General features: G+C 46.3%; 1 protein-coding gene across 1 annotated transcript in view; it reads left to right on the forward strand.

The window, feature by feature from the left end:
• ALK (ALK receptor tyrosine kinase) overlaps positions 1-25,032 on the forward strand; it is a 726,132-nt gene that overhangs the window by 650,061 nt on the left and 51,039 nt on the right. Inside the window, exons 11-12 of the mRNA XM_057557895.1 lie at positions 3,406-3,500; positions 3,671-3,799. Coding sequence (XP_057413878.1) covers positions 3,406-3,500; positions 3,671-3,799 — 224 coding nt within the window. The remainder of the gene's footprint in view (positions 1-3,405; positions 3,501-3,670; positions 3,800-25,032) is intronic.

The raw sequence follows: 25,032 nt of genomic DNA on the forward strand, positions 1-25,032 counted from the left end.
ATGATGAGCCTGAGTGGAGAATTGGAAAGGTGGATGGAGGGCCCCTTACCCACTGCCGTGCAGGAGCGTCGGGCAGATTTGCCTCCCTGATGTTCCACCAGGGAACGTGATTCTTTCTAGTCACCCTCTCCAAGTAGCTCTAAGTACCTGTTTTCTTGCTGCCTGGGAGCAGTATCTCCCTAACCCTGGCAACTGCTGTAAAGAGAATGAGACAGCAATATTAGGGCTCTTGTTGGCCCCTTAAGAATCCCAGGTCTGGCTGTGTCTGGGGGTTACACAGGCTCCGGCTAGGAGTTCATCTGTAGACCATGTCCCCTGTGGAGATCCAGGAAAACCACACCTCTGACCTCGCCAAGACTTATGGAGAAACCCAGTGCAGGTGTGTGAGACACATGGGCCTCTCACCATCTTCACCTCCTTCCACACCCCTCGCACTGGAGCTGGAGGGGCCCTGTCCTGTTCTGACCCGTCCCCTACTCCAGCTCCTCTCCTGGAGATACCCTCTCCTCACTGCTCTCCATCCCCACGTCCACATCTTTGAGTCCTTTCCTTCCTTCAGAACCAACCTGAAGACCACCTCCTCTGTGAAGTGCTCCCATCTCCGCAGCCTGGTGGAAGTCTTCCTTCCTCTGAGCTCTCAGAGCATCTTACCTGCACCTCTCATGGGGTATCCACCTCCTTCTAACTGATTCTACACTGACATAGACACCCTTTGTCTCTCCACTGGTCAGCAAGCAACTTGAATGCAGCATCTTGTCTGATTTCTTTTAGAATCCCTTATAGGTCTGAAGTAGGACCCAATACACATACATGTGAGGTGTACGTGAAACGAAAATCCTTTCAGTGGGTGCTTATCAAGGTCATAATGAAAGATGCGTCTCAGAGGCATGTGCCAGGTGCCAACAGCTGGCTGGACAAATTGGGTGGGTTCGACCCCTCATGCACAGTCATCCAGCCCAGAACAGGATTTGGGGATTCTCCACTGGGCACTCTTCTTTCCAAGCCCAACCAACCACCAGCCCTCTTTACCGGTCTATCCTAATGGAGGCACGTGGGCCCCATCATGGGGAATGTGGCCTGAAGGCACCAGTGAGGTTGGCGTGAGTACAGCAGATTCAGGCATTTCCTCTTCAGAATCAAACCAGGTTTGGGCCCCCTAATTGTGACTTTCAAATAAGAAGGATTATTTGTGATTGACCAGATTTCATAAGACAGGTAAAGGCGTAGATGGATTTACTGAGTAGCTTGGTTAAGAATAATTGATCACAAACACACTGTTTAGATAAAAGTTTGATTTTGTTTTCAAGTCTTTCCTCCACAAGAGGCAGTAATTCTTCTCTGGTCCCAGCGTTTAACCCTTCTACGTGTGGATCAGAGGTCATCCGCTCACGGGCACGATGGGGGCTTCCGGCCTCTGTGGCAGTTCACTCACTGACTATAAAGCTTTGCTGCCCTCACTGCAAATCATAAGCAAACATTCCTTCTCCTCAGGTTTCTTTCCTCTGTGCCTTTCCTCCCTCTGCTAAGGCTGTTTCCTGTGTCTGCTCTGCCCTCTTCGCCCCGCCTTCTGCACACCGTCAGCCTCCCACTCCTGCCAACACTTCTGTTTTCTGCTCTTGCTACCCCACACTGCCAACTCTGTTGTCTGAGTTCCCTCTCCCCTTTTGTTTTACCAGCATTTTTGAACTATAATTTGCATACCATCAATTCACCTGTTTTAAGTGTACACATCAATGACTTTTAGCAAACGTACAGAGTTGTGCAAAGAACACCACAATCCAGTTGCAGAATGTTTTCATCCCCCCCCCAAAAGAACCCTTGTGTTGGTTTACAGTCAATACTGTTCCCATTCCCAGGCAACTGCTAATCTGCTTTCAATCCCTATAGATTTGCCTCTTCTATACGTTTCATATAAATGGAAAAATGTAGATGAATGGTGTCATGAGGTCTTTAATTACTGTCTGGCTTCTTTAACTTAGCGTAATGTTTTTGAGGTCTATCCATTTTATAGCCTATAATCATGCCCATTCTTTTATATTGGGGAGTAGCATTCCATTGTATGGCCTCCGCATATGTGGTTTATCCAGTCACCAATTGGTGGGCATGGGTTGTCTCTCTTGATATTTTAACATCCACACCAGAGACTGTGCATGCTTCTGCAAGGTCATGCTGGATTGACTTTCTGAAAGGTGGGAGAGGGTTTTTAAGTTCTCAGGAAACTCACTTTACAGCAGGACAGGGCTAGCTAACTGAAGTCTTCCAGGAGGATGACTTCCCAGGAAACAAATGAACCAAAGGTATTTTCTATTTATTTCACTCTAAAGCCTTCCCTGGCCACAGTCCCAGGACCTGATCCTCCAAGGCTGTGAAAGAGATGGAAGGAAACCATATCTCATGGGTTTACTGTTAACACTTATGGCCCACTCTGTGTTGCTTACAAACACTCCCAGGGATCACACTCAAATCATTTAATATTTAACAATCAGTCGGGCACTGCAGAGACCAACCCCAGTCAGAACTGATACTGGGGGCTTCCCTGGTGGCTCAGTGGTTGGGAGTCTGCCTGCCAATGCAGGGGACACGGGTTCGAGCCCTGGTCTGGGAAGATCCCACATGCCACGGAGCAAATGGACCCATGAGCCACAATTACTGAGCCTGCGCGTCTGGAACCTGTGCTCCGCAGCAAGAGAGGCCGCGACAGTGAGAGGCCCGCGCACCGCGATGAAGAGTGGCCCCCGCTTGCCGCAACTGGAGAAAGCCCTCGCACAGAAACGAAGACCCAACTCAGCCATAAATAAATAAATAAATAAATAAATAAATAAAAATTAAAAAAAAAAAAAAAAAAGAACTGATACTGAACAAGACATGGGTTCCTCGAGATCCCCCTCTTTGTGAGGAGTTAACCTTTCAGTTGCTGGATAATGAGGAATCCAGGGGGCTCCAGGGACAGAGCCATGCTTCCTGAGGCAATCAACAAGCAGAGGATACATGGGGGACAGAGGCGCTTTATCAGTTGGCACAGAAGCATCTCAATAGTTTAATAATGTCTTCAGCCCCGCCTGTGAGCACCAGCTGATATGAAGCCTAGCCCTTCTGCCCACCCTGCACACCCAGAACGCACAAGAGGTCTCCTCAGAGTATCCGGGAGTCCTGGTCTCAGGCCCCAAGCTCCAAATTCCGTTACCTACAGAGCAGTCCCTCAGAAAGGGAAGTGCCCTGTGCTGGAGAAGTAGGGAGATGTCGACTGCTCCCCCTTCACCGCCTCCCTGAGATTAGATGAGGCTGATAGCAGCTCCAGTTGCGAGCTGGGTCATCAGTGCACATTTGGTTCGTGCTGGACGTTGAATCCAAGACATGACCCACCCGCGTAGTTTCTCACACCCACTCCTCTTAACACGCTTACAGGTTCTGGCTGCAGATTGTTGCGTGGTGGGGACCAGGATCCAGAGCCACCGTGGCTTTCAGCAATATCTCCATCAGCCTGGACTGCTACCTCACCAGTGAGTGCACTCTGTCCCCAGCACTTGGCCCCCAACCCAGACTATCCTGGGCCTCACAATCCCGCCTAGACCCAAGCCCGTGGTCTCTGCCACCTTCCCCGGGGCGTACTCATCTCTCCCCCTCAAACCGAACCTCACTTAACTCAGCCCGTGGGTCTTCTCTGTTCTAGTTGGTGGGGAGGACAAGATGCCACAGAATACAGCACCCAAGTCAAGAAATCTGTTTGAGGGAAACCCAAACAAGGAGCCAAAACCCTGGGAGAACACACCAAAAGAGAACCCCATCTTTGACCCTACAGGTAAGGGTTCAACTTACATATCTGAGCAAAGTAATTTTTTGTTGCAAAAGGTAGAAGAAAGATATGTGCTGTGATTGGGGTGGGGAGCGGTGTTTATAGGATAAAATAGTCGACCTTTAGAAAGAAGATCACCTACCCCCTGGCTAATGGGCTCCAAGAGAAAGCTGTTTGGTTGTCCTATTCCCTGGGGAAATGGAGCTTCTGAAAGTTGTGCAAAGGAGCAACTGTCCTCCATGCCTGGGAAGTACCCAGGCCCCGACACAAACAGGGCAAACAAGCTGGTACCCTTTTCTCAACTCAGTCCTTCGAGACCACTCCCCATTTACTGAACAAAGCACACCTTCCATCTATTTCTTCTCCTCGTAAAGAGCGCTGGGCCCAAGGCCAAGGTTATCCGTTGCTCAAAGGCAGACTAGCTCATCAGTGGTAAACCCCCCCCAAAGCTTCAGGTTCAACGCATTTCCCCAAAGTTTGGCTCCCTTCTGAAGCTGTTTAATTCAGCATCCCCTGGGCTGAAGGACTTCTCATGGGGCCCTTGCTGCTTCAAACACAGGCCTCTTCAGCCTCTGGCCCTAAACCGTGGGTGTGACTTCTCAGCTGCTCTGTACCAGAGGGAAATCTCTTGGAATCAGTCTCCAAACGCAGTATGAGGTTTGTCGATGGTTATTAGATCTGTGAGCCCAGCCCCAGAGAAGCTAATGAAGGCCACCGGGCCTGACACCTGCAAGTCAAGGGGTTCCCCCAGGTGGGTGCTGGTGCCTGGGGTGTCAGGCTTCATCCAACATGAGTAACTCAGAAAGGCCACAGTCCACCCACACTCTTCCTCTAAAAGGTAATTCTATATTAAAATAACAATAAATAAATGATACCTCTCTCATTTCTACTTTTAACGTAAAATTTTTGTTTAGTGCAAAGTACAAAAAAAAATAGTTGAGGCTATACCTTTGCACTAAATTCATTGACCCTCAACTTACTAAATAAATATTAGCTTTGCTTTGTCTTTGAAGAAATCCTTTCCTCTCCTTCCCCTAAAAAGCTGTCCCAGGACTCTCATTCCTTCCAGTTCCTGCCTGATCTAATCCAGCTGCCAAACCAGAGAAAAGCGTTCGTTGCTTTTCCCATCACCTCTCTCCTTTTCTCCCATCACCTTGAACTAGAACCTCAATTTTTTTTTCATTTTTTTCACACCTGGTCTCCTCAACCGTGACCTCTATTTCCCCCTCTGCCTCGTGGTTCGCAAAAACATCTAACATGATGGAGGCAGCCTTCTGCTAATCGTTCAGCACCTGTCCCCGCCCCCCACCCCAGTGACTCACCTCCATCACTTCCTTGCCCTTGGCCAACCACTGCCTCCCTGCGATAAATGCGGTAAATGCGGGACTTGCGGAGCAAACATCGCGGCAAGCCCCGCCCCTCCTCACCACCAGCACCGATTACGTAGCAGGAGCTCCAGAAACACTTTATCAATTGACTGGTGGGCGATTGATGCTTGAGCTCAATACTCAGATGTCGGCAGCGGGACCCCGCAGCCAGCGTTTAGGGAGCAGCCACGCACCCTGCCTGACTCCCCGGTTTATTGCCATGTAACTCCCAGTGGCCCTAAAAGGCTGATCGATAAGGGTCTGCCCGGTGGCCACTCAGACTAATGAAATCTCGCAGAGGCTCAAAAGTGGCAGTGCTCCCCTACCACCTCCAAATAAAATTAGAAGCAAGCGGGTGCCTGAGAGGCTGGAGATGACAGTGGCAGACACACAAGCTTCCTCTGCTGCCTGACCCCAGCCTCAGGGCAGGAGTGACAGCAAGTGGCTGTGGGTCAGTGTTCTGTCTCCAGACCCCTTTCAGAGTGACCCCAGCTCAAGAGGAAGGGGACACTGAGGCAAACACCTCCCCAAGCAGCCTTGGGGGGGGCGTGTGGAGCAGGGCCTCCTTTCCCCACCAGCCAAAGGACGATGTCCACTGAGCCCCCTGCAGCGGCACTTAGCCAGGACCCAGCCTCATGGTCAGGGAGGACAGGCCACACCCTGGGTCCAAGCCCAGGCCCACCCTCTTGGCTTTAATCTAGAGCTCCCCTCCTAGTTCTTGCACACTTCCTCTGCCTCTGCCGGCGGTCCAGACCCAGGTCAGGAGCTCAGAGAGCTCCCAGTCTAGAAGAGGGGAGCACAAGGAGACAGATACTTGGACGATTAAGGGAGGGCAAGGTGCCTGCAGCGAGAGAAGTGCCATCGGAGGAGGGAGCTGGAGGGGAAAAGTGCAGGCAGCTCATGGAGAGGCCACGGTCAGGGCCACAGCCACTCAGAAATAATCACCTGGCAAACGTTTGCCTGGCACTTCCCACACACCTGGGGCTGTGCAGCTACGACGGGGAAGAGGGGAGCCAGTACCCCCTGTTCTGGAGCTTCTGGCCCACGGGAAGGGGGCAGCCTGTGAACCTGCAGGTCATGGTCTGCAACCTGAAGCTTGTCGACTGAAAAAAAGGCACAATGTGATAGTTGTGAATTAAGTTTTATTTGGGGCAAAATGAGGACGATAGCCCAGGAGACAGCATTTCGCATAGCTCTGAGAGACTGCTCCGAAGAGGCCGGGGGGACAGTCAGTGTATATGTGATTTTGGTGAAGGGGGAGTACGTGCAATGCAGCACACATTTTTGCAGAAGGTTGCTGTTAGTCTCGTGAAGGTTACAGCTAGCCACAAGGAGCAGACGTCACCATGAAAGATTTTAGTGCTTTCTCTAGATATAAGGAGATGCGAGGATTGGGCTCATAAAATCTTCTCCTGAAAATATCTAACTATTTGAAGGCCTGTTCTGCCAGTTTTTTAGAGCACAGAGTGTCTCATTCCTGATCTACCCCCTGAACTCCTTTCAGGGTGACTGTTGAAGGTCAGCGGTCACAGCAGCTTATGATTTGATCCTTGTAGAGGTAGATGCCAAGTGCCAATTTGTAGTTGACAAGCTTAACCTAACTCAGAGCTTCTACCCGGGAGAGCCCCCTGGAGAGGAAGGGAGGGCTGGGGGCAGAGGGAAAGGAAAGGAAAGAACAATCAGTGAGCACACCTGACCCTGGGCTGGGGGGTCTCACACATCTCCTCTAGTCCTCACTCTGGCCCAGGGCCCACTGCTGTTATTAGAACTGCAGGGGTGAGAGAGATGATGGGGAAGAATGTAAGCATCCCACAGCTGGTAGGAAACGGGGCCAGGATGTAGCCCTGAAGTCTGAACTCATCAGCCAACTGAGCTACTTCGAGTATCCAATTATCCTATCAGAGGTCAGAGCTATAAATGGAAAAGAGCTGGGAGAGCGTCCCAGACGAGAGCCCCTGCCTGATCAGTAAACAAATCTGCTCCCAGCCATCCCAACAAAGGACAGAGGAGGCTGGATAATAAGATTTTCTCCCCAAAGTTCAGCACTGTCTGTTTCTGCTGGGCTGGAACAAGGGTGGCTGGTGGCATTTCGACTCTCCTCCTGACAGGCTTTCGAGCAACTCCTAGAAATGCAAACGCCAGCTGGGTCTTCTGAAAACCGTCACTCACAAAGCTTCCAAATTTCTAAACACTCCTCACGTCCCCCAAGCCAGCCCTTCCCTCTGATGAGGGCCTGACCCTCTGGGTCTGGGGATTTCCGCGCCCCCAGCCCACGGGGCAGAGCTGAGCCGCTGGAGCATCCGGGCAGGGAATAGCCTGTCCAGGTGCTTCGCGGAACATTCTCGGAAGCCTCTGAGTCGCTTTAGCTAATCAGGTGAAGAAACTGAGAGAGAAATGGGGCAAGTATTAAGGCTGAGAAATTACGTTTGTCAGCTTTGCACATACAGTCACACTAACCAAATGGTTGGGATAATGCAATCACAGGCTGCAGAGCTCTCTCTCTCTCTCTCTCTCTCTCTCTCTCTCTCTCTCTCCACCCCCCCCCGCCCCCAGCAGTTATGACCACTAGGGGTGAGGAGGTGCATGCAGGCTCTGTCACCTTCTCTCTCTCTAAAAGCCCAGGGAAGGAGAGGCAGGACCCTCCCCCTACCCCGGGCCAGATGACTCTGCCTCGGCTTCCTAACCCATCTCTCCTTCTCCTTCGAGCTTACATATTGTGTAGGAGGGCAGGATGGAATCAGCTCAGTTTACATGCAAACAAGCCCAACCCACAGGTATCCATAACTTGCAGAACCCTGGCATCAAGCTACAGTCTTGCCTTTGAGTTGGTTGGTGACAGTTGGTTTACTGTTTTCTGAATACACGTCTCTTGCCAAAGGTTGGTGGGGAGACAATTTAAAATGTGTGGAAAAGAGCACTGGACCAGGAGTCAGAACTCCCGGCTGGCCTACACTAGCAAGCTGTGGTCCTAAGGCAGGTCTCCCCTCTGTCCGGCCTTCCATCCCCTCATCTGATGGCTGGGGCATGTCAGCAAACCCTCAGGTAACAGCTCGTGTTTGAGGGACTAACGCAAACACAGACAAAGGAGAGAAAACTGCTACCTTTGAAAATCAAGATTGAAGTAGACAGTCTCCAGGTCCCTTGCCATCCCCAGCTCCATGGTTCTAAGAGCTGAGGCGATATGGCATAAGGGAGCCAGAGCTCTCCTTGGCCCACTGCTAATGTGCCCAGAAGTGAGGGTGACTGCAGGGTCCATTTCCACACACACTCCTATGATTCAAGAACAGATGCCAATTCCAATGAGAAAGTTTTATGTGTTTCACATAAATTGATTGGGTCTATTTCTGCTAAATGCATTATCCATTCACCACAGAACAACTATTAGAGTTAATAGAATTTGTAGCTAGAGCCATTATGCTCCAAGCACACCCTTCTGGGGATGACAGCATTATTGGAAGGCAGGCTTCACAGGGCCTGGTCTCGCTCACTCAGAACTGTCTTCTCACTCACTGTGGGTCTTTGTTTCCATCGGAGCCTTTTGCACCTGCAGGCCCAGCCAAGCTCATTTCAGCGGCATACCCCAATAGTGAAGATTTACCCAGTTCCTAAAGAAATACATGTATCTCACCCAGTTCCAGAAAATCCTATCATCTTATCACCTGTTGGCATTGCAGACAACCTCATGCCAGGTTGGAGGTACAAAGGGAGCTGGCATCCCTGCTTTAGCCATGGCTCTTTACTGTGTGCCAGTTTTGAAGGCAGGAGGCCCCCAAAGCATTGGGAGGACAGGCAACAAGTAAAGATAGAAGCCCCACTCACTCCAGGGGGACCTCAGAATAGACTCCTAAGTTCACTGTATCATTAACAGCTTCTTGCAGAAATAACCCGTGACCATCTGGGACTGCATGAATGCAGCAGCGAGCAGGTCGGCTGTTGGGGACCTAGATCTGGCCCAGGGTTTCTCTGTGTCCTCACGTCACCTGCTTCTGGTTACCTGGCTGGGGGAGGGAGGACCCACAAGCGCTCCTGGTTAAAATGCTGATTCCTGGGCCCCGCGGACCTGTGGAATCTTAATGTCTGAGAATGAGAGGTCAAGCTCTGCCTTTTTAACAAACTCACAAGGAAAACCTGGTTTGAAACAGAGTTTAGGAACCCCGGGCTGCAGCCCGACCTCCTCGATGCAGATGGGCGTGGACCTTGGGATGGAGAGGAGGCGGGCTCGGGGCCACACAGCATCCTCCGAGAGTTCCGCTCGCAGACAGTAAGGGCCTCGCCTCATGCGTCTCCTCTTCACACAACAACGATAACCACTATCACTGAGCAGTGCCGTGTGCTGGGCTCTTTCACATGCATTAGCTCATTCGCTCGTACTGTAATATTACCCCCCGTTTACAGATGAGGAACTTGAGGCCCACAGAGAGGAAGTAACTTGCCCTGTTATACAAGTTGTGTAAAAGGCTAAAATCACATGCAAAGTAAAGTTTTCTAAGCCAAATAACATTTGGAAGGGCAAAGTTTCCTTAAAGAAACCTTAAAGGAATCCCACTGTTGAATGGGTCTTCTGGAGGAATCTCTCTTTGAAAAACCCTGAACTGAAAATGTCAGTTTTTGCTTAAACCGAGCACATAGGCATCTTCACTAATATTCCAAACAGCACACCAGGCGTACAATGCACCTCTGCACATGTAAGAAAGCTGATCATTGCAGCTAATTTGCATCTCTCCGTGCACCCCAGCCTTCATGGGTGCACATGAAAGGCACTTCTGTCGGCACCCGTTCAACTGCGGGGAGCACCTCTTTGAGAGCTGGGCCGGCATGGGGCTGTAGATATAATCCTTGGAACCCGTTCAGGCACTGGCCGTTTCCCTGCTCAGCTGGCCCGCTGTTTAACCATGTGCTGCGCGTTCTCTCTTATCCACTGATTTTAGATTATCACCTATTTATAGCCAGAGTACTAGTGATAACGCATGAAGCACCAGCTCTAACAAGGCTCGTGGGCCCCCAGTCACTGCGGCAGGCTCGGCGCCCTCCCAGTTAGGATGTCACTCTTCATTTGAGTGCAGCTCCCTTCCCCAGGAGCTAGCGTGGCTGTGCTCCAGGGAGAGAGGTAGCTTGGAACTAATTCGTGACTCACAATCCCCGTTACTCATGTTAACAAGTCCCTCCCGAAGCAAGAGGCTTTGCAAGCTGGGGAGCCAGTCAGCATCCCCAGGAGGTGGCCGACACCAAGGCCCAGGGGCTGCTCGGTGGCCGAGGGAGAGACAGCACTTCCGCAGGGACCCGGTGATGGTGACAGGGAGGAACTGAAGGCTGGATAAGAAGCCACGCTCCCTGAGCAGAGCACCCACTGGCAGCAGAGCTTCATGGGTTTGCAGACGGCCCCCTTCCCTCTGCACCCCCGTCTCCAGCTATTAAGCACACTCGGTGTCTCTTATGTGATCCTTACAGACTCTCCCCGCCAGTCCCCAGGAGAGACATCACGGTCCAGCTCCCAGCCCTGCCACCTACTTAAAGCCACTCACTTCTCCTTTCTGTGCCTTTGTTTCCTCACATCCAAAAAATGGCGCTTATATAGTTAGGGCTTCCATCTCATAGGTTTGAGGAAAGGATCACATAAGTGAATCGGTGTCAAGGGCTTAGAGAGGTGCTTGACCCAAAGTGAGCTGGGTCAGCTACATGAGCTGTTGTTATTTTCCCCATTTTAGAATTGGGGAGACAGAATCAGAAAGGTTATGCGGCTTACCTCACCAATCAGCTGCAGAGCCAGGGTTCCCACTCAAGCCGGCTCACCCCAAAGTCTTCCCGCTCTAGCCCCATGCCCATTAGGAACAATCCCAGATACCACCCAGCTGCTGACTGCGGTTAGGGAGAAGCTCTTGCTTCATCCAGACTGGCTACATCCATCTTCTCTTTCCACGAGGAGATTCAGCTCAGCGTTCAACACAGAAAACCTCATTGCTTTCTAGTTAATGTGTTCACAATTCCCTGAATCTCTCTCCTAGAAAAAAAAAAAAAATCACATCGAGCTGAGTTTAATTTAACAGGCCTGTGCTGGTGCCTGCTCCGTGCCCTGTCCTGTGCTGGGTGCCTTGGGGCCTGCAGCTGGGAACAAGCCAAAGTGCCCCTCATGGAAAATGTACCACCCAGAGCGGGGCTCACATAAGCCTGACATGAAGCCACTGTTACCCCAGTACAAGGGAGTCTCTGCATCCCTTTTCAGGTGTCCAATTCTGATCACAGCTGGAATTAGGACAGGTGCCCCCACTCCCCGGCTCTGCCTTTATCCTGCCCTGGATGGTGAAAGGGTCTCCATCCAAGACTGGTGCATTGCAAATTATGCTGAACTGATCATCATTTTTGAAAAGAAATCCAGTGTCCTTTGAGAAAGCAAGGAGTCAACAGTGTACTTCATAACTGCCCGACCCTGGGCCCCACTGGAAAAATAGTGCAGCAGCCTCCAGCTCTGGCAGACTCAAAAATGCTTCACGAACCTCCAGTCTAATGGGACGTGCTGGTTGGCATTATGGCGAAGCTGCAGACAAAATGCCTTCACACCATGCCGTGGTTCCTCTTAGTAGCAGAGAGGACCCATTGCCTTTCTCTCTCCTGGCTGGCCGGAGAAAACATGTTGTTTTTCCCATTTGTTTTAGTGAAAGATGACATAAGTGAGAGACAATAAATGACCTGGGAACTCTGAGCTCAGCACGCCTTGATCAAGATCATTTAGCTCCAAGACTAGCAGGACTCCATCAGTGCAGGTGCATTAAGCACTTGTTATTTGGGAAGTCCACTTTTAATTATCGTCCTTCTCTCAGACTTGCTTGTTCTGCCTGCAAAATAACCCTGCATCCCCTTGGAGCCTATTCAGCTCTTTACTTGTTGCAGCAAAGCTTCAGTGATCCTGGACAGAGAGGTTTTTTAAAATTTATCTGGGCCCAGAGCTGGACAGTGGAACTACAGGGGAGAAAGGCTGAAATGCTAACTCTAGATCCCAAAAGGCGGTTCCTCCCTGCTTGCCCCTACATTGCCAAGAGGAAAAGGAACAAGAGGTGGAATCACCTTAGCCATCACTGAGTCAGGGAGAAGAGAGAGGGCACAGGGAATAACTGGGCCCACCAGCGCCCTCCACACTGGGTGCTTACCAAAAAGATGAGGCCAAAGAAAGCATTGGCTTCTGGGGAGGGCTTTGGGGTATACAGATAGGTATCTATTGCTTTGTAATGAACTACCATAAAAGTATAGTGGCTTAAAACAACACACATTTGTTATATCAGTTTCTGTGGGTCAAGAAACCAGGCACAGCTTAGCTGGGTCCTCTGCTTCATAGTTTCTCATAAGCTTGCATAAGATGTTAGCCAGGGCTGGGTCTCATCTGAAAGCTCAATTGGGGAACGAATTACTCCCAAGCTCACATGGTTGTTGGCAGTTCCTGGAGAAGCTGATGATGAGAAAGAGAAAGAGAGACAGAGACAGAGAAATAGGGAGTCTACTAGCAAGATGGAAGTTACAATCTTATGTAACATAGTCATGAATATAACATCCTGTCACCTTTGTCATATTCTGTTGGTTAGAAGCAACTCACAGGTCTCGCCCACACTCAAAGGGAAAGGATTATGCAAGGGTGTGGCTACCAGGAGGTAGAGATCACTGGGGCCACCTGACAGCCTACCCGCAGTGGCTTTTGTGTGTCAGAGATCAACCAATCACCAGGAGGCTTTGAGAGTTCATTGTGGATTCTGATGGGCAGAATTCCTGGCAGCAATCTCAAGCCTCTCTGTTCAACATTCCACAGACACTTAAATATTCACTAAGTACCTACTGAGTGCCAGTCCATAGCAGAATGGAAAATGGATCAACAAAGAATCCTAGAGACCGTGGTTCCAGCTGTGGGACTTCAGGAGAGTCAAACATTCTGAGCCCCAGTTTTTTCTTTATTCATAAAGTAGTGATAGCAATTACCTGCCACAGTTCTTTTTCAGAGCTGGCTATTGTAGTGAGGAAATGAGATCATTTGCTTTGAAAGATACAAAAGAATATGCTAATATAAAATGTGTGATATTATTATTAACATTATTAAACTACATAACAGAAAAGATTGAGCCAATTCACTTGTCCCTCGTATGTTGCCTTCTATACATTTTCAGTGTATTTATAATCCTCCTCCTCCTCCACCTATGAGCTGTGCACTCTTTTATTTGTATATAAGTATGTGTTCTGGGCATATTTTTCCTTAATTTTTTTGCAAAAGTTTCAAGCACATTCTAGTTTTTGCCCTTTTAAAGCTAACCATCTTAAGAAAAAAGGGGGCAGTATTTTGCATGTTGGGTCCTTTTTGTTCAATCAATTCCCCCAACCCAGCTGATCATCAGTTTGTAGGTGAAACCCTCAAACTCCACTTGGGGGAAATATGTGACTTGGGTAAGGACATAGAAGATTGCCCCCCAAAAGACCCACTCATCAATATAAATTGAAAGAGGGTTTCTAGTCTTTTAAAGCTTGTCAAGATCTCAGAAATAATGGGGACTCCAGAACTTTCTCCAGGGACAGCTTTTCAAACAAATCCCAGGTGGTTGGATCTGAGAGGCCTGATTTGGTTTTTATAGTGAGTATTGACAGTGACTTCATAATAATGTGAGATTGTATTTTATTCTTTTAATTGTTATTTTTTATTAAGTGACTGACAGACTGAATGATCCAGTTCTGGGATTAATGTTCACAAGTAAGGAAAATAAGGTACAGCTTGGGCTTGTTCAGCAACCCAACTGAAAGTCAGAAAAACTCCTGGGCCTCAGAAGAGCTCCCTGAAGAAGAGGAGTATTTCTTTTCCTTCACCCAGATTTATGACTTGGAGCCTACTAACTAGTCCATTCAGTCTATCAGCTGATCGGCTCCCTCACCCATGGGGCCAGTGGCGTGTCCACACTGCTAAGGAGCAGGACTTGAGTGTTTCCTTAGAGACTGCAGGGCCCCCTGCCTCTCAGTTATGTGGGTGTGGGTGTGCGAGCGTGAGTGTGTGCTGGTGTGTGTGCGAGTGTGTGAAGGTGTGTGCCGGCTCCTTGGGAGCCTACCCCCTCTCTGCTGTGCAGTCATGAGTAAGACAAAATTTGCCTTTCAACACATCCATCTGTACCACCAGAACGCCTCTGGTCCACTCCATCCTATGATGTTCTAACCCTAATACAAGAACTCCAAAGGGTCAAAGCTGCTTCCTTTGAAGCATGCACAGTACCCGCAGCATGTGTGAGCTCCCTCTTCTAACCCCTCAAGTGGGTTTGGCGGCTGGCGTTTGGCCTACTCTCTTTTTTCTTTTTTTTTTTTTTTTTGGTTTTGGTTTTGTTTTTCATTTAACAAAGGTTTATTAACTATCTTCTGTGTGACTGGCACTGTTTTAGGTCCTGGAGACAAACAGTGAACAAAATTGGCTAAGCCTCACTCTTGTAAAGTTTGCACACTAGAGGGATAAACAGGGAACAAACAAGTGTACAGATGATATAGTTTCAGATAGTGATGTATTATGAAGAAAATAAAGCAAGTTAAGGGCACAGAGATGACTGAGCATGTGTGCTATAACAATGGGTGTTAAGGGAGAAAACTCAACTTCGTCAGGTGTGCCTCAGAGCAGAACCGGGATAATACTATTCTTTACTATCGTTAAGACCCCACTTTTTAGTCCTGGGCTGGCGTGGCCTGGGGAACCTCTGAGGCCCCTCTACAACGTAACTACAGCTCTCATAAACTCTAGAGGCCTTGACCATGAAGTGTGCAGACACAGAGCAGAGCGTGGTAGAGAAGGGGGCGCACACCTGGGCTGAGCAGGCTGGGCCGGGGGAGTGACCCAGACACCTGCTCTCCTCCAAGGAAGGCAGGCTGAAGGCCACACACAGTTTCTAAAGAAGCATTGGAAACCCGGTCCCAATCCAGTCTGGCATTGCTGTTGGAAGGAGAGCAGCAGGGCTCTCTGGTCAGTGGTGTTTTCTTTGCCAGTTGGGAGGAGATCTGTGTTCTAGGAAGTCTCCATCCACATTAAGTCTGATCCAGCCAATGTCCAGCAGCCCAAGGAAGTGTCCAGTCCAATAACAAAAATTACTATATAGATGACTGCTGATGTTGGTTTGGTGGCCCTATACATGACTAGTCTCATTAGTCCAATGCCTGATGATGTCAAGACTCACATCTCTGTGATCTTTTTGGCCTTTTCCTCATGCTTGTTGCCTCATGGCCACTGTATCTCCAGGCACCATGACTGCCCTCAAGCAGGAATAAGAGAGAATTGCCTCTTCCCTTCTTTTCTCTAGTCTTACATAGTTTGTCTTCTGTCTTTGGTCCACCATTTGGTCCTAGTTGCTACCCCACTACTTCCCTTTCTGCCCTGGACATTTGGATTCCCCCCTTTTCATGTGTCCCTGTTCTCCAAGTCATCTTAGCAGGTCCGGGACCCTGACCCAGGAGTCAGGACATTTGTTCTTCTAGCTCCTAAGCACTTGGCCACTTGGGCTGCCTGCACCTCCATCTGCCCTCCATCTGTCAGAGGTGTTACAGTCCCAAGGCCTTGTAAGGATTTCACCCTTCATGATTTAGAACCAAACAATAAGCAAGAACTAGTAAGAATAAAGCAGTGAGGGGTACTGGCCTCCCACGCTGTTGCCTCTCTCCCAGGAGCCAGTGGACTTTACAACAGGAGGTACCAGACCAGGGTTTTCTCTCCCAGGTCTGTGGACAAGAGCAGATGAAGGCAGAAATCAATGACTCTTCAGGCCTGAGTGTGGCAAGGCTGGTATTTGAACCACTGCTACTTCCCACTTAAGCCTCAGAACCAAATCCATTATGTGTAACCCCCAGATGGGTGAGTCCGCAGGACCCATCTCAATATCAAATACTTTATTAACACAACTCTGGCCTGAAGCCAACTTGGGAATAACCAAATTAGCCCTGAGGCCTCCCTTAACTTAATTTTTACAGCTCTGGTTTCAGGATAGTGTTTTTCCTGTGACCTTTCCTCTCTCACGTGTTACTCACTTTCCCTCAGGGAGCAGGGGGTGGCTGAGAACACAGCACAGACGCCGTCACAGGAGCCATTAAAAACTGCCTCAGATCGCCAGGCGTCAGAGCTGTTTAGGGTAATTCAGTCCTGAAAGCAGCTTTTATCTCAACAGCCCAGATTTGCTGCCCTATTGATGGGGAGCCGGCTTGTTCAGAGGTTCCTCTTCGCGAAGGGATGTCTGCCTCCCAGCAGAGAGGGATGTGGGCCTCTGGTCTTTGTTCCCCAGGAGACCTCAGCTTTTGCAGGCATCCTGCCCATCTCGAGGAACTGCGTGAGGGTCTAGGGAGACAAAGATGTAAAAGTGAAGAAGAGATTATACGTGTGAGCACGTCTAGTACAAAAGACAGAGCTGGTATTATAATTGTTGTTGTTACCCCCTCCTAACTTCTCATAATCAAAATAGAACAAGAGAGAAATGACCAGAAAGCTACGCATAAGTAAACGAGGTGTGGGTGTGTGTGTGTGTGTAGATGCAAACAAATTCAGTCTGAGAAACAAACTAGAACAACAAGGAAAATTCATCACTGAAAACTGTGTTGTAAAAAGAGTAAATGTGATGTTCCCCTCCTCACTTAGTCTCTGTAACCACAGGCCATTTCTTTAACTTTTCTACATGGTTGCCTATCTTATGAGATAAACGTAACAGTTCTTCCCCCTTCCCTATCTACTGACCTTACATGGTTTTAGGAAGCTAAGCTCACTGGAGGATGGAGATGCACCATCAATGTACTGTAATTAAGTACGTTGAAATTGAGGGACTAAAGATTCCCAGTCCTGTTCGTTCAGAATCACAGCAGCATCCTTTTATCTGAGGATAGAATATACTTCTAGTACCTTCCACCATCCACCAAATATAAGTACCAAAATATAAATACATTCCAAAACTCTGAAATAAAGGTTTTTTGTAGCTAGCTGCCCCTCAGTCTGATGCACAGAGAGGTGTCGGGCCCTTCTCATGCCCTCACCCAACATTAGGTACCAAATAAGATTAATCAGAGAACATCCTGAACCACTAAGAAAGCATACCCGACAGTAGAGAGAGAGGACAGTGAGTTAATATAAAATATTTATCTCTGCAGCCGTTTAGTAAAGGGTCAAATAGCCCTAAACAACTTAAGTCCAAGTGGCACTATCAAGAGGAAGTTAAATTATACTTAATGGGCTATAGCCAACAAAAAGGCAGAATATGATGTAACAGCAAGTTCTAGGCCATGGTCAATGGGGATGTCCCTGAGGTGAAATCTGAAAAACCCTGCAGTCTCAGGAGTAGCAATACAGGTGAGGAGCCTGGCCAGAGAGATGGTATAAAGGAGCTAATCACAGCAGATGATGTCAAGTGATTCCTAAATTTTAAAAAATTTTAAGGATTCTGGAAAGATGGCAGTGATGGCAGTAACAGCATAGGTTTTTTGGTTTTGTTTTTTTCTCTCTCTGAATCCCTATGCAAAAATCAAGGAAATGTGTATCAAAACTGAAAACCCATGTATATTTACAACAAAAAATTTTTTGAAAATATATTCCCCTCCAACCCCAAAATACAAGTGAGTGAAGACAAAGCACCAACAACCATAAGACCTGCATAGTATCAGCATCTGAACAAGGGAAAGAGAAGAAAAGCAACAGGCTATCTTACAAACCTGAGAACAGGAGAACCCCCAAATAGCTGACAGGTATTTGCTGGAAATGACAGACAATCTGAAAATAGCTACTGAAACTAGGAGAGTTCTTCCCCAACCCAGTGGTGTGTGAGAGCAAGGGGCCTTTGGTAAGATCTGAAGGAGCTAGAAGAGTCTGGCCACTGAGCATCCTTTCCAGGAAATGACCCACACTGAGAAGAAATTTCTAGGACTGAAATCAATATTGACTAGGATAGGGATAATAGAGACCACAAAAAGAGAAGATATCCAGATTCAAGTGGGGGAAAGAAATAGAGCCAGAAACATCGGAAAGCAAACTGCCATATTTTTTAACACTATATGAAAATTTAAAAAGAGTAAAGGGAGCTGTGTAAAGTTAGAAAATCTCCTGAATCCTAAAAGTTCTAGCAAATTAATTTTATGTTAAAATGCATAAGTATCAAGATCGAACCCCATCCAAATTACAATAAGAATTTTAAAAGAGCAGAGAGGACAGAATAACATCCCTACAGAAAAATAAAAGCATACCAGAAAGACAGGCCCACAGAGGAGATAACAATTGTAAACTATTTCAAAATGAGTTAACAGACAAGAAAACAATGAAAATAACATAAATCATTATTATAAAAATCAGAAACTAGATGGTAGAACTCTCTAAAGAATTTGAAATAAAAGGAAAAAATAATTTCAGAAATGAAGACTAAATTAGAAGGTATGCAAAAGCAAATAAACATAACATTTAATGCCTTATGAGAAATAGAAGGTGAAAAAAGAAACTTTTTTAAAATCAAAAAGATGATATACATCAAAGAGAGGCAAAGAAGATCGAACACACAGATAACAAGAGTGCCTGAAAAAGAAAACCAAAGAAGGGGGACAAAACAAATGTTTAAAACTATAATTCAAGAAAAATGTTCTTATTGAAACTACTTATTAAAACAGCATATCTGTATATCTGAGAATATTGACTCAGATTGAGCAATACCAAAGTATCAATATATTATAGTAGAATTGCTATACCTTAAGGAAAAAAAAATACTGTGGGCACCTAAGCAAAAACAGCTAATGATTTATTAAAGAATGAAATTTGGGTTATCATCAGAGTTTTTGACAGCAATACTTTATACCAGAAGAAAATGGAGTAACATATTTAATACACTCAAAAGGAAAAAATATTATCAACATTCAAGGACTCAAGGAATATTGCTCCTATGAGCCCCTCCTAAGGAATCTACTTGAAAACAAACTTCAAACAACCAAAATGACTAGAGATATATCAACATGATTGATATGGGCATTAAACATACAGTACTTACAGACTAACTAAAGGTTAAAGAGGAAAGAGTAGTATATGTAATGGCAATGTGCCCAAACAATGTAGATAGTGTTCAGCTTCAAGAAATTTTAGGAGAATAGAGAGCACATATACCAAAAAAAATGTTTTTACCGATCTCAGTTTTTATATTGATTATGGTATAGTAGTAGTATTGTTACTCTGATACTATTGTGTGTATAATGGAGGATAAAGTGAATGAGTAATTATAGAATATTCTAATTCCATTTTCACCTTTGTTCTTGAAAACCAAGACTCTCAGTGTGGAAAAAGGAATACAGATGTAATATAGAAGAGGTTAAATTAAAAACCCTGTAGTCCTGAATTTGATTTGGAACTGTCAGTGTGAACTCATGGGTATTTTGTCATATAAATGTGTGTGTGTGTGTGTGTGTGTGTGTGTGTGTGTGTATTTATACTGATATACATATGTATGCAACATGTATATTTCCTAGCTCTGTCCACTAAAGAAGCCTAGAAACAATCACCAACCCAGTAGCAATAAGTGTCTATAGCACCCAGATTGTATACTTAAAATACCTTTTTTCACTAAAAGAAACCAAAGCTTTTGAAAAAATGGCTGAGCCCAGGTCTGGGGAAGGAACATTTCATCATACCAGATAGCAAGGAAGCAAAAGAACTCAGGAAGCTACCACTGACCAAAAATGTGACGATTTGAGCTTCTAAGGAATAATAATTATGATTAATTAAAACTCAAAATATGTTTAAATTCATGTATTCATAATGATATACAAACAACTAATTAGTCTACTTCAGAGGATGATAGAGGACCAATTCATTACCTTGAATACTGCAAATAAGGAGAAAGAATTGAGCATTTATCCTGCCTTTCCTATATGAACTATACCACTGGGTAACAACATAGTAGGTAAGAGGAAGCATCTCTTTATAAATATATGTCAACTAATAAATAAGGAAAAAAATATATAATTTGAATATCATTATTTTGCAACTCCCAATAAATAAATGAACCTAGGCATTAAGCTTCAACAACTGTTAACATCAAAAAAAGACAGCAATAATCAGACATTGATCTTGTATCTAGAAGGGGATGCTACTCCATTGTTTAAAGAGTTGAAATGTTTTAACCTCACAATGGCAACGATATGTATATTGCTTTCATTTTGCCCTAATAAGGAGAACAAGTTATTAATTTTCATCATGTACTCACAAGAAGGGTTACTTTCTCCAATTTATAATAAAGAATAGTGTCATATACATTTATGGATGGTGAATGATTATATTTACTTGGATTTTTGGTCATTATTTTGTTTAACAAGATCTACAGTTGCCATCAAAATGGTTCAATATGCCACAGCTCCCATGAAGTTCAGCTCAGTCAACAGATATGGATAAAACTGAGTTCCATGGATCAGAATAAAAATGGTATATAAGATCCACAAGAGACATTGAGCACTCTTCTGTGGCACAACCATATAGGCCTTTTATGTGAGGCAGATCCTTATTATTGTGATTAATAATGATAGCTGAGAACTTGTTTTCCTTTGTATCACGTTTTATTTCTTTGCATTCAATTGAGCAGATGAGATGGCTTAGCAACAGTAATAAAACCAGCACAATCACTACCTAGCCTATTTTTTTAACATTGTGCTGTGTATTACTAATTGATTTGTCTCTTCTTGGAGGGTGCTGCAATATACTTAAAATGAAACCCAGTGCTTAATGGATTTTTCTTTACTCAGCTGTCTATAACCAATCAGTATTTTGATGTTTGTGGGTTCTTTATACAATATAGCTTTGAGTATTAAACTAGGTTTCCAGTGGGTGGTATAATTAAGAACAAGATAAAGCAGTTCTTGTCTTTTCTCTCTCATAAATGAGTTTTAATACAATAGTTGTTTTTTGTTTGTTTTTTAAGTAAGAGAAGAGGAAAGAGCCGGGTTTCCTCCCTCCCCTGCTCCCAATCCAGGCTCCTCCTTGGGGGCCATTTAATCCTCCTACAGCTCCGCAGAGCCTCAGGGATCAATGTAGACTCTCAGCTGGGGAAATGTGAGGACCCTTGAACTCTCAGACTGGCAACTTGGCGTCAAGCCCACCTCGCTGCTGGTCTCACTGTGACCTTGATCTTCTCTTTAAAAGCCAAGATTTTCCCTTGTTGCTTATTACCCAGTCCCTCTCGTATGTCTGCTTGCTGATCTTGTAAACATTGCAGTTACTAGATTTCCCTTTTGACACCCCCTGGCTCCCCGTGGCCTCTCGGGGGACCAGAGTCCTGACACTGAGCACCTGTTTTCCCTGGTTTGTGCCCATGACCCCCTAAAGTGCACACTCTGCTAGGCTAAGCTACTGTGGGACTTTCTGAGGCTGAGGGTCTACCTACCACATACCCTGACCAGACTCCTCTCCCCTCACGGTGGCCTGCCTACTCTCTGGTCCTGAGCAAACTTGGTCGGGTTTAACTGAGCTCTGAGCTCATAGATTTAAAAAGGGGGGAAAAAAAAAACAGACTTGCAGAAAGGTTCCATGAGGATTTCATGGTGATTGTAGCACCTTTTCAAGTCTTAAACTTAAACTCAGAAGATCTATGTTTAACTCCTAGCTTGACTGATTATCCACTCTGTTTACAGCAGGCTGGCTCTCCTGGAAAAGTTGTCATATAATGCAAATATTGTCCTCCCTCCACCATGGCCCCAACCTAGTATCTACTAATCTGAATCTCCAGGGCCCTGGAATCTGTATTTTTTAAGGTCCTTCGGTAGTTTGGGAACCACTGAATTCAGATATCTCCAAGGTCCCATCTTGCTGTGGCATTCTGTCATGTCTATGAGATTCCAAACAGAATGAGCAAAGAGAACCAACAGGATGAAGCTTTAGTAAGACAAGCCCACACACATCAGAAGCAGGACAGCCCTTCACAATGGGCAATAAACTCAGAGACCCCACACCCCCAAGAAGTGCTGCTGGTGGGACACAGAAATTAATTCCAAACAACTTTGGGCAGATTTATGAGAAGCAGAGCCATCCAAGGGAGCAGGGAGGACCACCATGCCTCGAAGGCTGTGGGAGCAACAGAATTCCGGCTGGATGAATCATGGGTTTGACCTGGGATAGCAAATCCTCTATTCCCATGGAATCCACTTCAGAAAGAATTCCCGCTCTGGACCTTTCCATCAGCAGTTGCTGAAAATGAAAACAGAACTTTGTGCATAGAAACCACCTGAGACTAATATATGTCCACTGAGTTGGGAAAATACTGGTCCCTTTATTGAGAAACAGCCCTAGAGTCCCTTCTTTATGGACTGGGGAACATAAATCTTGAGATTGGGTGTCTCTGCTTCCTTACAGTCTAAAACTGAGCAGGAAGTTACACACTTCTTAAACTGTATTCAGTATGCATCTCTAATGCATAATGTTGTTCTAAGCACTTTGCATAGGTCATCATTTAATACTCACAGCATGTCTGAGTACTAGGTGTTATTGTCTCCACTTGTTCAGATTAAGAAATTGAGGCTCAGAGAGGCTATAGAGTTTACCCCAGTTCTCATACCTCATCAGAGGTAAAATCCAATGAGAAAATTTGGCCCATCTGGATCCAAAGCCCATTCCCCTCTTCCTACCTCGTCAGATGCCCAACTTGGCCAAGAAGTAGAAGCCCACCCTCTCTGGGAACATCTCAGAACCTTCAGAACAATGTTAGGCGAGGCTGAAGTTAGAAGAGGGTCCTGCTGAAGGACATGCTCCGGTAGGGTACCAAGCCCATGCCTTCCTTGAACTGTCTTCCTCAGCACACTCTTCAGGGGAAAAAAATACATATTTATATTTATGTCTAAATTCTTTAATTTCCAGGACTGAATTAACTAAGTGAACCATCATGCTTCTGCCCCAGATTGATAAGGCTGCCCCCAAACCCAGGCTGCTCGCTTATAGGCACAGACTGAACCTGCAGAATAGGCTACAAGGAGCTAGAGACCACGGGGAGGAGTGTATTTTTTAACTTCTTTTCTGAGCTGTTCTTTTTTCCCTGCTCCTATCGTCATCCCCAACTCACTGAGTTTAAATTCCTAGGTGCCGTTGGCGGAGGGATCCATATACACAGAAACCCTGTCTGCATTTCCCATTGTCAGGAACAGCACCAGCCTTGGGTGCAGGCAGGTGTCAGTGACACAGCTCACATTTTTAGAGTTTTGGACTTTACAATGACCTTTCACACCCCTCGCTTTCTTTAATCCTCATGGCAACCCAGCCCCTTTCACAGGCAATGGAACACGATCAAGGTCCCATAATCAACAATGATGAAGCTGCTCCCAAACTCAGATGTTCGTGCTGATTTCGAAGGCCGAATCCTTTCCGCTTCTCCCCTCTGGCACAGCCCACACATGTGATTTGAACACTGGAGAGGGTGAAAGGACATCTGGCCAAGACAGCTCTGCTGAAATGCCTCCAGTAAAGAGTTAGTCCTTTGAATTAACAGGTTACCCCTTATAATACAAATAGATGAGAAAATTAACAATCAGCCATTCACACCAAAGATGAATGGATTCATCACCTTCTTGCCCTTGAAACAACCTTCAGAAACCAAATAGAAACCAACATCTTCATTCGAAAAGATTAAGCCAAGAAAGGTATTGAGCGCTCAGTATTGAGTAGCTGTATGCATGGGAACCCCAACTAGAGCTTCGGTCTCCCGACCTCAGCTCTGGGGCAGTGTCACAAAAGCCCACCACAGCCAGCCCGGTTTTCAGATTATCAAGACTGCCCAGTGTAATCTCAATCTGATTGCTAATAATTAGCAACCCAAATTAACCTTTCATTTTTGCATCAAGTTAGTTGAAAGTCATCAAAAGAATTTTATGCTTTAGCAAACAAAACTATATACACCCAAATTAATTTTTTCATAATTTTCTGTAGGTAGAATTCGACTTAATCACTTTAAAGGGAAATAATTTCTTCAATCTTATAATGAGATTTTTGTATTTTAAGTAAAAGTGATTTATCAAGAGCACATTTTTTTGGAAGTTTTTATAGGTTGTAAACATGTTAAAATTCCTGCCAGGATGAAATCTGACAATTCCCCAAGGTCCAGCCAGGCTCAAAGATAGAAAGTTTGGAAGGAATGGCCCAGTGGCAGTGGAGGGGTGGGGATGTGCTGGGTGTTCCTAAGGCACCCCCAGAAGGCCACCTAAGAGCATTGGGTGCTCCGGGTGAGGACAGAGCACCAGGAAGCGGTGAGGGGCTTGGAAAAGGACCTGCACCAAAGGCAGATGTGACCTGTTTCCCATTTTTTACACTCTCTGTTACATAGAGAGCCTGAGAGCTGCTTCTAATGCATTTCCAAACCCAACCAATGTGGGGGAGGAGGGCATGGAGCGAATTCTGGGTCCACTTTACTCTTTTGATCTTCTCCAAGCTAAGAAGATCCTATATGCAGATATCAAACTTTCGGAAGCGGGTTATATCCAGTCACAATAGCACAGATTGAGCACCTGTTGTTTGCCCAGCACTGTGCTGGACTCAATGAGAAACCAGGAGAGGACCTGGCCACCGCCCGCCTGTCTCACCTGAGAGGGGTCTTCTCTCCCTCCTCAGAACCTTCACAGTGCAGTGTTAGCCAGACCCTCTTGAGGCTCTTTTTCTGCTACTGTCCTGTCTTGTTGCATCCCTTTGGGTCTCCCTTTAGTAGGCTGTAAGCTTCTTTAGGCCAGGGTCCAAGTCTGCTCCATTTGTGTCTCTCCCTTAGTATCTATCTGGTCCAGGGCCTGGCACACAGTAGATCCTCAAGAGAAGTTTCCAGTTCAAATGACTGATTAGTGTTCCTTGCCCCGACATGGGTGCCATCTTGGAACGTGGGTTTGGCCCCATAGAGCGGACAGCTCAGAGGC

Source organism: Balaenoptera acutorostrata, chromosome 12 (assembly GCF_949987535.1).
Source record: "Balaenoptera acutorostrata chromosome 12, mBalAcu1.1, whole genome shotgun sequence".
NCBI lineage: Eukaryota > Metazoa > Chordata > Mammalia > Artiodactyla > Balaenopteridae > Balaenoptera > Balaenoptera acutorostrata.